This window comes from Enhydra lutris, unplaced genomic scaffold, assembly GCF_002288905.1.
Source record: "Enhydra lutris kenyoni isolate GAN:26980312 unplaced genomic scaffold, ASM228890v2 scaffoldscaffold66, whole genome shotgun sequence".
Classification (NCBI taxonomy): domain Eukaryota; kingdom Metazoa; phylum Chordata; class Mammalia; order Carnivora; family Mustelidae; genus Enhydra; species Enhydra lutris.
This window is the reverse complement of record NW_019154150.1, coordinates 4920244-4933575: the sequence shown is the minus strand read 5'-3', so window position 1 is coordinate 4933575 and position 13332 is coordinate 4920244. Positions and strand designations below refer to the sequence as shown.

The 13332-nt window shown below is 39.0% G+C and overlaps 1 protein-coding gene across 2 annotated transcripts in view; it reads left to right on the top strand.

Moving 5' to 3' along the window:
• Positions 1-12831, top strand: part of LOC111159086 (T-cell activation inhibitor, mitochondrial) — a 39955-nt gene extending 27124 nt beyond the window's left edge. Inside the window, exons 6-11 of one of the 2 annotated variants that reach the window (XM_022521474.1) lie at positions 163-285; positions 2554-2651; positions 3388-3479; positions 6619-6851; positions 7444-7575; positions 11160-12831. In XM_022521474.1, coding sequence (XP_022377182.1) covers positions 163-285; positions 2554-2651; positions 3388-3479; positions 6619-6851; positions 7444-7575; positions 11160-11400 — 919 coding nt within the window. In that variant the 3' untranslated portion in view covers positions 11401-12831. Of the gene's footprint in view, positions 1-162; positions 286-2553; positions 2652-3387; positions 3480-6618; positions 6852-7443; positions 7576-8051; positions 9463-11159 lie in introns of those variants that run through there. The other variant, XM_022521475.1, reaches the window with a different exon arrangement.
• The last annotated feature ends 501 nt before the right edge of the window (positions 12832-13332 follow it).

Genomic DNA, 13332 nt, shown 5'->3' with positions numbered 1-13332 from the left:
GTTTTGCCTATAATTTGGTAGAGGTTTGATTGGAAACTTAGTTTAACACTGGAGCTGCTTTACTGCAGTGCCTATATCTTTTAGAACTAGAAATGTTTGCCTTAGAGTCAGTATTTAAAGTGTATCTCTCTCTCTCTCTCTCTTTTTTTTTTTTTCCTCTAGATCCTGGTTAGATAACAATGGGAAAAGCGCAGTTAAAAAACTGAAGAACAGTTTGCCCCTTAGAAAAGAGCTAGACCGTTTAAAGGATGATCTGTCTCATCAGCTGCAGCTCTCAGACATCAGGTAACACTGACAGAACCTAATGGAGAGACTAAAATAAGCATGTATTAACTGCAGGTCACAAGCTTTCCAGCAGAAAATATTCCAGCAAATATTTGCATCTTTCACTGTAATTATTCTGATAGCTATAAATAACCTTCGGTTATCTTTTTCTGAAAGTAGTCAAATGTTCATCTATGTAAGAAAACTATCAATCTCTCGTTTACAATTGTGAAATAAGGTTTAGATACTGAAATTTTTAGCATAAGAGTTTAATTTTTTTAATGTTTATAAGAAAAATATCCTTTTCCATATGCAATAATATATAAAAAGTAATTATTCCTCCATCCTGTGAGATCAGTATTCAAGTTTAAAATGAGTAAGGGAGACAGAAAATATGGGTGTCGTATTCTTGGTTCTGTGTTTTATAGCATGACTTTTTAAAGACGTTTTCGCTAACCTGGAAATCAGTTATATAAAGATGATAGGCATTTATTATAAAAACAGATTTAACAGCTATTAAAACAGTAAGGAAGGTAAAAGGGGGCCCTAGTGTGATTCGGGCATGAGGGGAACCACCCGTTACAGGAACTGAGAAACTATTGCCCAGTTTTGTGCTTGAACGTTTCTATTACTGTTTGTTGTAACCTGTTTTGTTTTTTTCAACCTTCACTATCAGGATTTTTTTTCTTTCTTTTGAACTAAATGACTATTTGGTTATCATAATAACACCTTTTTCTAGTGCCTATGGAATACTGATAATACATGTTTTGTTCTTGTATATTCAAATCATAATGGATTTTTGGGGCTTCTTTTAAATCATAGTTTTATAAGATAATTTGGATTTCAAGGGAATTGTGTAGACTTGGGGTATGTGGGATGTTTGGATTTGTGCTGATGGCTGCTTTTTTATCATCACATCAGTATTTTTTGGCCCTGCTTTGATTATGCAGATTCTTTGAATCCCAGTTTAGTGGCATGGACTTCTCTAACCAAAACCTAACAACAAGATCCTTTTTAAAAGTTTGTAAAATAAATAAATTTATGTACACAAAAGTACCTTTTTCTAGTATAAATTCTAAATGAACTATCAAAGAGACTGGAATTAGGAAAGTTAAAGGATTTTTTTTAAGGATTTCTTAACATAAAAAGAAATAAGCATTATATTACAATATGGTGTAGAAATTTCTCAGCTTTGATTTTTGCCATAGTAAATGTCAATAAATATGAAACATATAAACAAAAGCTCTTTGGGTTCCCCATTTTTAGGAGTGCAAAAGCTTTCTGAGACCGAAACATCTGAGGATCATGGGTATGATGGCTTTCCACTATTGGAAAATCAGCCACGCCTCCAAAAGATGGAAACATTGTGACCAAGGACTGTTTCTAACTCTGAACCACCTGTGTGAAAGACCAGTTATTAATAAGAACTGTATTTAATAGCTTTATCACAGTATTAATTCTTTGAAATTACATCTGTTTCATCTGTGGGTTAATTGAAAATCCACTTTACTAGCGATGACATTCATCAGAATTAGTGATAGGATGAAGGAGGAACCTGTTTTTTGAGAGCTTGTTTTGGGTACCTTACTTCTCCACATATGTTATCCCTTAGATTTATGCTGCCTGTGCTGGGGGAAGTGATCCCACTTAGTATGTATGAAATGGAAACAGCAGGAAACCTAGAAGGGACTTATTCAAGGTCACAGAGCCAGTAAATCACAGAATTAGAATTCAAAGAGGGATGTTCTGATGCTTCTAAAGATCAGTGGTCTTTACACCACTGTACGCCAGTGCCTCTGTGATACCATGTGGATGTCAGGTTCCGTTTCGTCACTAAGATTCAGTGTTCATTTAGAAAATAAGTGGATTGCATGTCATTTTAAAAAATCACTTTCTCTAGAATAAGATAAAAAGGATCTGATCTAGACCTAGAGTTCCTAATTAGAACTTAAATCAAAAACAAAATCGTCATCACTGAATAATGTGGAGATGAGAAAGGTTTCCTTAAGTGTTCCCCATTTCATTCCTTTATTTTAAAATAACAACAGCATAGTATATTTGCTTGTTTTAAATGTTTGGGTATCTGAACATAGTAGTAATATTTTTACTCTCTGGCAAACCATTCATTTTCCATTTGGTTGCTTCATAAAAAAATTAGCTAGTTGGAAAACATATGCCTACTTGAGAAACTCCCTGGTTTTCACAGGAATCAGGCAGCTGGGGGTGAGAGCAGGCCTCCTCCCTCAGGGCTGCCTGGTGTTAATGCACCTGTGTGCTCTGTTGTACCAGGTGGCAGAGGAGCTGGGGCATCGCCCATCGCTGTAGCCAGCTGCATAGTTTAGGCCGCTTAGCACAGCAGAACTTGGAAACACTGAAAAATGCAAAAGGTAAACAATTTCCATTTTTTTTTTAAATATCACTCAGCTGCTATACACATCTGTAAATTGTGAAAGTAAACAAAGTATTAAAAGCCCTTACAGATGGGACTTTATCACAGCTGAATTTTAAAATCTGTTCCTTTGAATAAAACAATGACATGAAATCAGCCTTTAAGGGATGCCAGGGTAGTTCAGTCTGTTAAGCTACAGACTTGATTTCAGCTCAGGTCATGATCTCATGGTCTTGAGGTGAAGCCAGGTGGCAGACTCTGAGCTCAGCACAGTCTGCTTGGGATTCTCTTCCACCTCCTCTGCCCTTCCCTCCCGCCCTCCCTCAGATATGCATGCTCGTGCTTTCTCTCTTTCTCTCTTTCTCTCCCTCTCTCTAAAATAAATCTTAAAAAAAAATTTTTTTTTAAATTAGCCTTGGGTACCTGGATGGTTAAGTCAGTTAAGTGTCTGCCTTCGGTTCAGATCATGATCCCAGGGTCCTGGAATCAGTTCCCACATGGGGCTCCCTGCCCAGCGGGGAACCTGCTTCTCCCTCTGCTTGCTGTTCCCCTGCTAGTGCTCTCTCTCTCTCTTTCAAATAAATAAATAAAATCTTGAAAAAATAAAAAATTAACCTTTAAGCGTCTGCTGAATTGAACCCTGAATTTGTATACTAAATTTAAGTCATTATTTGCATAATGCTAAAAAAATGAAGCATCTCTGGGTGACCAAAGGGTTTGTGTTTTATTATCAGGATGTACAATAATATTTACAGACCGATCCGGGATGAGTGCAGTGGGCCATGTGATGCTAGGAACAATGGATGTCCATCATCACTGGACAAAAGTAAGGAAAAGTTTCAAAGCAAAAAATCTTGACTTGTCATAGACCTTCTTTTGTTTAAAACTATGCTACTTTGTCAGTGAACTAAATCTCGAATCATAGTTTCAGCTATTTTCAGAATAGATATTTATTATCATGTAGTTAAAATACTTAGAGGCCTGATTTTTAAGTCAGTTTTTATTTGGAAATTTTATAGTCTTTCCTGAAGTGTAGCCTAAAAGGCCTGCATTCTATTGTTTTGGTTTTAACAGATTTACAGTGTTATAATTGACATACAATAAACTACACATATTTAGTGTGTATAATTTGATGAGATTTAGCATGTGTAAATGCCCATGAAGCCATTAACACAATCAAGATAGTGAACATATCCATCACCCACAAAAGTATGCTCATGTCCCCTTGTAAACTCTCTCCTCTATCTGCCACCCTCTCCCCAAGCAACCAGTGGCCTGCTCTCTGTCACTATAAATCAGTTTATATTACTAGAGTTTCATATAAGTGGAATCACAAAGTATATACTTCTTTTTGCGGGGAGTTCTGTTTTCTTTCATTGACATAATTTCAGATTCATCCTTGCTGTTGCATGTATCAAGAATTTATTCCTTTTTATTTCCATGTAGTATTCCATCATATTACCATTTGTTTATCCATTTACCTATTAATGGACGTTGAGTTATGTCAGTTTTGGCAATGGGAAATAAAGCTGTTAGAAACATTATGTCCAAAAAAAAAAGAAAGAAAGAAACATTATGTCCAGATGCACATATATTTCCTTTTCTCCTAAAGTGGAATAGTCAGATCATAAGTAGGGTATTTTACCTTTTGAGAAACTGCTAATGCTTACAATGGTGGTTTTTTAAAATTTTAGCCATTCTAATAGATGTGTGGTGCTATCTCATTTGGATTTAATTTGCATTTCCATAATGACAGATGATGGAGAGTATCTTTTCATGGGCTTATTTTCTGTCCATATACTTTTGTGAACTGTCTGTTCAAATCAAATATTCAGTAGAAGATACTTGCAAACCATATCTGACGATGACAAAGTCTGTGTACCGAGTGCATAAAAGAACACTCAAAACTCAATAATCAAAAACCCAAACCATCCAAAAAAACAAAAGTCTTGAACAGCTACAGCACAGAAGACCTACAGATGACAAATTTTTTGAAAGGCTAAAATGAAAAATAATGACACGAAATTCTGGTAAGGGTGCAGAAACACAGGATCACTTATCTGTCACTGGGGGGGATAGGTAGAATGGTACAAGGGCTCTGGAAAAGAAAATGACAGCACAAAACTAAACATGTTTACTATGTGACCCAATAGTTGCACCCTTGGGCGTTTGTACTAAAGAAGTGAAAAATTATGTCCACACAAAAACCTGTACATGAATGTGCATAATAGCCAACAACTACAACAACTTTAATGTCCTTCAGGCTGTGAATGATTAAACTGTGGCACATCCATACAACAGAATATTACCCAACAGGAAGAAGGGATGAACTACTCATACCAGCAACAACTGGATGGATCTCAAGGGCATTGTGCTGAGTGCAAAAAGTCAGTATCAAAAGATTACATATTGTGTGATTCCACTTTTATAACATCCTTAAAATAACAAAATGGTGGAAAAAAATAACAAAATGGTGGAAAAAAACAGATTAGTGGTTGCCAGGGGTTGGGGAGTAGGCGGCTCTCCCCCGTGGTCCGTGGGGGATCGCTGAGCGCACAGGATCCCTATGGTGGAACTGTTCTGTATCATGTGGTCATGGGATGTGAATCTACACATGGGATAAAACTGCATGTAGTTAAATACACACTTACATAACTAAGTGTAAGTAGAACTGATGAAGTCTGAATCAGGCCAGTGGATTGTATCAATGTCAGTTTCCCGGTTGTGATGTTATACTGTAGTTTTGTAACACGTTACCATTAGGGAAAGGGTGAAAGATGTATGAATCTACAGTTATCTGAAAATGAACAGTTTTTTAAAGGTACTTACCATTTATACATAGATAAATCATTAAGAGAAAAGTGGAGTAAGTGGGTAGGGAAATGATTTTCAGAGTGTTAGAAGTCTATTATAAATGATTTGTAGAATTAGTATACTGCTTTTTCTTTTATTAGAGCAGAGGTTTTGATGCTTTTCCACGCCTGTGTAAGTTGTGCATCCCTAGCTCTCTAGGTAAAGTCTGAGTCCTCAGCACAGCACACCAAGGTCTTCCCACTTCAGCGGACCAGACTCTGGTCTCTCTTCCCCGACACACTTCCATGTGCATCTAACTCCCGCGAAATCCAGTCTTTTCAGACGGTCACATTAGACTTTCTTAGAAAGCTTTACTTGCGTGTCTTCTCTGTATCCACTCATGCTGACGTGGCACTTAGTACAAAGAATCCTGATTCTTGTTTTGTTCACTTGCACCCCGACTGAGAATCAGGGCCGAGCACCTATAATCTATACACTACAGGTGCTTAATTTCATGCTTAAGTATATGGTAGGTGCTCAGTGATGTTTATTGCATGGAATTGAGTTTTGTTGAATTAAATTCTGAAGAAGTACACTTGGTATTGAAATCCATGTACTTGGGGGGCCTGGGTGGCTCAGTGGGTTAAAGCCTCTGCCTTCAGCTCAGGTCATGATCCCAGGGTCCTGAGATCGAACCCCACATCAGGCTCTCTGCTCAGCAGGGAGTCTGCTTCCCTTCCTCTCTCTGCCTGCCTCTCTGCCTACTTGTGATCTCTGTCAAATAAATAAAATCTTAAAAAAAAAAAAAAAAAGAAATCCATGTTCTTTATTTCTCAAACCCTTCTCTATTAGACCATGTAATCATTCTAAACTAATATGAGATTTAAATAACAGTACTTAGGACTTATTTTCACTTGGAACCTATTTCTTTCTTTCTGTAGTCACTTCAGTCCTGTCCAAAAATCCCTAAGATTATAGTGGTTTGTTTTGAATATTAATGTTTCTAGCATTACACTAAGTCTTTTTCTTTCACTTATTAGAACTTTCCTTCTAGGAAAACAGTTTTTCTTGTTAAAATTTCTCAATCCCATTTATTGGAATCCTAAAATTGAGCTATTACAATAACATAAAAGTAAATATTTCTTTCACTTTTTTTTTTTTAAATTCTGTAGCTTTTTGAAAGGTTACCAAGTTATTTTGACCTTCGGAGGAGGCTGATGCTTTTAGAAGACCAAATAAGCTACCTTCTCGGAGGCATACAAGTGGTTTATATCGAGGAATTACAACCAGTATTGACGCTTGAAGAATATTACTCTCTTCTTGATGTGTTCTATCATAGACTGTTGAAAAACAGAATACCCTTTCACCCTCGAAGTCTGCGTGGTTTACAGATGATCCTTAACAGGTAAATATCTAAAACAAGAATGACTTTTATTCTTTCACTTAGATGTGTTGTGTGTGTAAGTAGATTAAATTGTTTTGTGTTTTTCTTAGGAACTAAAGAATGTCACTCTCATTAGCAACACTCTTTTTTACACATTAAAAAAGCCAACTTGGAGAGGATGAAGGATTGACTCTGCAAACAGTCTTGAAATACATTGCCACGTACAGGGCAAAGTCAGTCCTATGAAAAACTGTCTAGGATTAAACTAATACTGCATCAGTAACCCACATTTTTGTGCACATTACAGTTTTCACAACCTGTGCTTGGTGCTAAATACACACCTCCCCTCTCACCTGAGAGTGAAGTGGGCTACAGCCTCTGTCTCACAGATGAGGGTGGCCACGGGGTGAGGAGGAATGTGGTCATCCCAAGGGTGTGTGTCTTTGAGGAACAGCAAAACTTAAAGCCTAATTTTGCTATATACTTTTAAAGTAAAGTAGATTTTTTTGATGAATTCCTTTATCACTCATCAGACTACTAAAATATTTTCTTTGGGGGTGGAGTGGGAAACAAGGGATGAGTGATTCTTCCTTTCACGTGTGTTTTGTTCCAGTGACAGATACGCTCCAAGCTTGCATGAACTCGGGCACTTTAACATCCCAAGCCTCTGTGACCCAGCAAACCTCCAGTGGTTTATTCTTACCAAAGCCCAGCAGGCGAGAGACAACATGAAAAGAAAAGAAGAGTAAGTGCCACGAGCCCTTTGTAATGTCCTGCCTGTCAGTCAGTCTGTCAAAATTCAGGTATTCAGAATTCATAAAGATGGGACATAAGAACTGCATGAAACTTAGGAAGTGGACTGACTTGTGCATATTCCACGTTTCTTTATCCCCCGCCTTGGTCTGCCAGGAATTGCATGTGGTGTTTCTGATTATGAAGCCTCAATGACATTACCGCCATGCGCCTCCATTTGAGAAGCAAGGCTTGTTAGTATAAAAATCAACTCAGGGGCAGAACAAATGGTAAGAATATCAGAAAGAAATTCTCCAGATGGAAAAAAGGTGGCAACAAGGAAAAATTCAGTTACTGCTTAAATAACAGGAATCTTGATGGTTTAAAACTTTGAGAACTATGGATTTTAAGTAAATGAGAAGAAGTTTTAAAGTAAAAAATTGTTTCAGTTCATAAGCAGTCCTGTCTCTGTTGTTTGTATCTTTGAAGGACTTGTAGCCGACAGTTTCCTGATTTGTGGGCATTGGATACTGCTTGATAATGTTTTATGTATCTCCTATGAAGAAAGGAGGATATTACATTCAAAAGAGGTTTTTCTAAGGACATTGGCAAAGGAGGTTTGGATACTGAGAATTTACTCACTCGTTCATTCATTTAGCAGTCTTTTGCCATGACTGTTGTGTGCCCGAGACTGACAGGTTCCACCAAGAGAATGATGGGCCCAGGTCCTTGCCCTCCTGGACTGTGTTTCTGGTAGGAGGTGCAGGTTCTGCATGCATCTGCGGTAGCTGGACAAGAGAGGGGCCGAGTGAGAAGCACCAAGGCTAGCGCTCCCAGAAGGCCATAGGGGCACTGAAGGGAACACAGTGGCCCAGAGAACGTGGCTGCACAAGTCCAGGGAGGAGGGTAAGAAGGACAGAGACCAGAACCTGGAAGGTAGGGGATCTGAGGTAACTGTTCAGCAGTGTGCATGGGAGCCCCTGGTTCCGCATCACCACCAGCCGCTCATCTGAAAGAAAGGGTGGTGGTGGAGGAGAGCCATAGAAGACAAAAGATAACAGGATTGTTTTGTGCATAAAATAAGTGAAGGAGCTACATCTCTTTGTTTTGTTTGTGGACTTGGTGACAGCTCTGTTGGCCAGCTCCAATGGCACGGATGTCCCATTTCTTGACTGGTTAGTAAGCCTTCATGTTGTCATGTGATTTCTCACCATTATAAGTCAGCTTTAACCCTTGGAAGCAGCTCTGGCCCACCTGTCACTGTGAGGGCTGATGGTTTCGGTGGCTATACTATAGTTGCTGCTTCTGGTTTTTCCGTGGCCATGGAAAATGGAAAATGGAAAATTTTCCATTTTGTAGGTTTGGTGTACTGCTTCTAGATTATGAGGAAGTAAAATAAAAAGAAATGCAGTTCACATAGGTTATTTTTTGAAAGTTCCATCCTACCTGTGAGGTCAACACGGTGACTCATCAGAGCAGCCAGAGTGAGTCGCCCTGTGAGAAGTCGGGTTGGGGCCTGTCACTCCACTGAACTGGCCTGCAGGCTAGGGTCCCCTAGACACCCTGGAAGGGAAAGGCTGTTCCCCACCATCTCCTTATTGGAGGGGCCAGCCCCAGAGAGAGCCCCAGTGAAGGCTGCCCCAGAGAGAGCCCCAGTGAAGGCTGCCCTCTCTGGGCTCGATTCTCCTCCGAGATTACACCCCAGAAGGACTAATGGGACCTCGTGGTTGTAAAGGTTGTGGCCTAGGGGTTGGGGCAACCTAGGAATGAGGCCAGAGGCTTCTCTGAGAAGGAAAGGGAATGCATGTCCTGCCCAGAGATGTGTATAAAGATGTGTCACTGGATAACTACACAGTAACTTAACCACATGCCAGGCTTTCTATTTCTAAGTCAGATTGTTAGTATCTTTTTTTTTTTTTTTTTTTTTGAGCCAGTGAGAAAAGTTTGTCAATCTCTGCTATTGATGGTACCTATGGTTCTTCCTGTCTAGAAAGATTAGCTACAGGTTCAACTCGAACATTCTGAGAACCCCCTCAGCCCTAACTGCTCTTCAACTTCTTGAATCTCTAAGCAGCATTGTCTAGAAGGAGTCATCTTACAGGAAAAAAAACTACCACCACCTGAGAAAGTGTTCGGGGTGTTGTTGAAGGGAGTAAGTCAGTAATTACAGACCCTGCTACTCATTGCCGCTGACTACAATGACTATTTCTGTTTTCAAATATTTTCCTAGCTTTTGGATATTTCATGGTACTTTTTTCCTTTATGCAAAGATTAAGAGTGGGTAAATAGAGGTTACTTGGGTATTTTTAACTAGTGCGATACTTAAACTTCTTTAGGAACCCTTGACCATGGCACTTTTGGTTTACTCACCTTACTGTGCGGGCTTCCCAAGAGATGTACATGCTGGTCTGCACACCCCTCAAGGGTGTGACAAGGTGGAGGCCTCTTTCACACATCCCAAGATTTGGAGGATTGAATCTGTTAATCAACGTATACCCATAAACATTGGCCACCTATATTTAAGACACTGAGTTCTGCCCTGAGTTGTCTGCTTTGTAGGCCTTCACTCAAGCCCTTGATGGAAAAAGAGGCATCGTAGCCCATAGGCCAAGGGGAGGGAACAGAAAGGGAGCTGATGGGCATAGAAGAGAGTGGAGGGGAGGTGCCTCTTCCCCAGGTGCCTGGTCTTATTATGAGCCTGGTGGGTGTGTTTGGGAGTCTCTAGAAGTCATGACTGCCCTAGGGTCAGACTGTTCACCTACAGTCTAAAACTAGGGCTTTTACACTCAGCTTTCTGCTTTTACTAACAGCTGCTCAGTGAGGCAGGATAAGAACTTTTAAAATTATGTCTTAATTATTTTTACCCATTACTGCTAAAAGACTTAACAAATACTATCAAAGATACATGTATAAGAACTATTGGCATGTCTTCTAAACATGTCATTTACCCTTGCTGGATACCATTTTCAGTGTTGAAAGTAGAAAGTTAGACTCCAGTGTTTATAGTAGCAATGCCCACAGTAGCCAAAATATTGAAAGAGCCTAGATGTCCATCGACAGATGATGGATAAAGATGTGGTATATACGTACAATGAAATATTACTTAGGCATGGGAAAGAACGAAATCTTGTCATTTGCAATGACATGGATGGAACTAGAGGGTATTATGCTAAGTAAAGTAAGTGAGTCAGAGACAAATACCATATGATCCCACTCATATGTGGAATTTAAGAAACAAAACAGATGAACATAGGGGAAGGGAGGGAAAAATAGAAATCAGAGAGGGAGACAAACCGTAAGAGACTCTTAACTCTAGGAAATAAACTGAAGGTTGCTGGAGGGGAGGTGGGTGAGGGGATGGGGTCACTGGGCGATGGGCATTAAGGAGGGCATGTGATGGAATGAGCACTGGGTATTGTATGCAACTGATGAATCACTAAATTCTGCCTCTGAAATATTACAGTATATGTGAACTAACTTGAATTTAAATAAAATCTTGAAAGAAAGAGGCCCAATATATAAAATTATATCTACACTTTATGTTCTTTTATTTGGTGATAGCTTGTGGCAATATTATGTTTATTTTCAATATAACAGGTTAAAAGTTATTGAAAATGAATTGATACAGGCTTCAACGAAGAAATTTTCTCTGGAAAAGTTTTATAAGGAGCCCAGCGTTTCTAGTAAACAAATGGTGGATTGTTGTAAGAGACTTCTAGAACAATCACTGCCTTACCTAAAAGGGATGCACCTCTGCATTTCACATTTTTATTCTGTTATGCAAGATGGAGACCTTTGTATTCCTTGGAATTGGAAGGATGGAGAAGCCATTAAATAACAGAAAATCTGTATTATTTTTGAGGAGATAAGAAATTGTTAAACTTCTTTAAATCCACAATTTGATGTAACAGTATTTACATATTACAAGAACGAAGTTTCTGTTGCTCTAAAAGTGGAACTTTTTAAAAACTTAATTTCTGCTATAAAACTCATTTTAAAAGGTTTTATCTCCCAGTCTTATGGTGGTTCTTATCTGATTGGCAAGATTGGGTAAAAAGATGTCAGAATGAAAGAACATTTTTTAGCAATGTGTACATAGGATATCTATTTTTATATGACTTAACGTGGGTACATGTAAACAGGTCTCATTCAGCATAGCTCTCAAGTAATGGGACTCGTTCAACATGCAACTGGATAGTTGCCTCTTGTGTGTCAGCATAAACGTGTGTTTTGCAGCCAGGAGGGGACAGTTACTGTTTAAAACGGGAGACTTATGGGTAGCAAAAATTAGATAACCAGATTTTTCCTGAAAGAAAGAGTAGAAGGAAAAACAAAGCAATGTATAGTATTCACATTGTCTTAAGTAGTCTGATACCAGTTTGTTAAAACATCTTAGTGACAGAATATTTAGGTTTAAATCCAGAAGTTTTCTTACCTATTAAAATATTATAACTGTTGGTTAGCATGACACTATCAGACAGTAAATGTCTTTGAATCAGTGACGTAACTCATTTATTTTTGTGGACAAACTATCCGGAAAAACCTTGCTTATTTCTCCAAGATTCCCAGCAAGTAGGGAGTGTAAAATGGCTCAGGCCATTCAGGATTTCTGTCATCCCCTCAACTCTGGCTTCCTGTTCCTACCAGTGTTTCACTCGTGGGGTGAGGCCCCTGTGAGCTGCCCCTTGTGCATAGTTGTGTGGGCTCCCTGAGGCCACAGCACAGCTTAGCCCCCAGGGACACGGGGGACCTGCTTGGAGACACAGGGCTTCTCTCTTCACAGGTGTTTCCCTTCAGATAATATATTTCACCTCAAGAGGATAAGATAAATCCTAATTTGGGATTTTGTAGCCCCTGCTGCTGAAGAAATAGGAAAGGAGTTTTTTCCCCACTGAAAGAAAAGGAGCCGTTAACGACAATTCTTAAATACATTTCAAATTCATCTAAAACACTATTATTTAAATGGTTTAAATTCTAATTCAAATGTGTGTTCAAAAGAAATAATGATTTGTAATTTTTATAGTTTGTGCGTATCATCTCTTTGAACCTTCAGTAACAACTATACTGAATTTTTTTTTTCTGTTGCCTATAAAGATTTCCCAGAGCCAAATGATGGGGATGAAAAATTCCTTCCTTAAAGGTTACATAAGAAAATTTATTGAAATATAAGTTTGGATTATGCCATTTCTAAAATCAAGTAATAATAGTATCCTTAGTAATGTTTTGAGTTGGACTTTGTTTCAGAACTGATTAATATAATAAATAATACACTAATCAGATTGTCTTTCTTGTTATTCAATTATTAATAGTTTTACAACTATTGCAACATAATAGGAAGTTACAAGACATTGATAACATCTTTGATCTCCTCTCCCAATCTAACATAAAAAGGAAAAAAGGAAAACTCCGTCCCACCACTGAAAACTGGCACAGAATGAGGCCCCTTCAACTACAAAGCCGTGGATCAGAAACAGTCTCCAAAGGCACCTGAGCTCCAGACCCAGGCCAGACCTCTCCCAAGGAAGATGCAGGCCCAGAGCCCAGGCTGTCTAGTCAGGGAGGCATAGGTCCAAAGACACATCTGTCTGCAGGACAGGTCCCCCAGGCCCCACTTCCTCTTTTATTTCTTAAAGACCTCCAGGTCCAGGCAGCCTACCTGAGCAAATGAGAGGGCATTGAGAAATGGATAGGTGAAGTAAGGGGGGTCAGGGCTGTGTCAGGAGTCAGCTCACCTATGGAACCTCTAAGGACTGTGTGTACATCCCTAAGT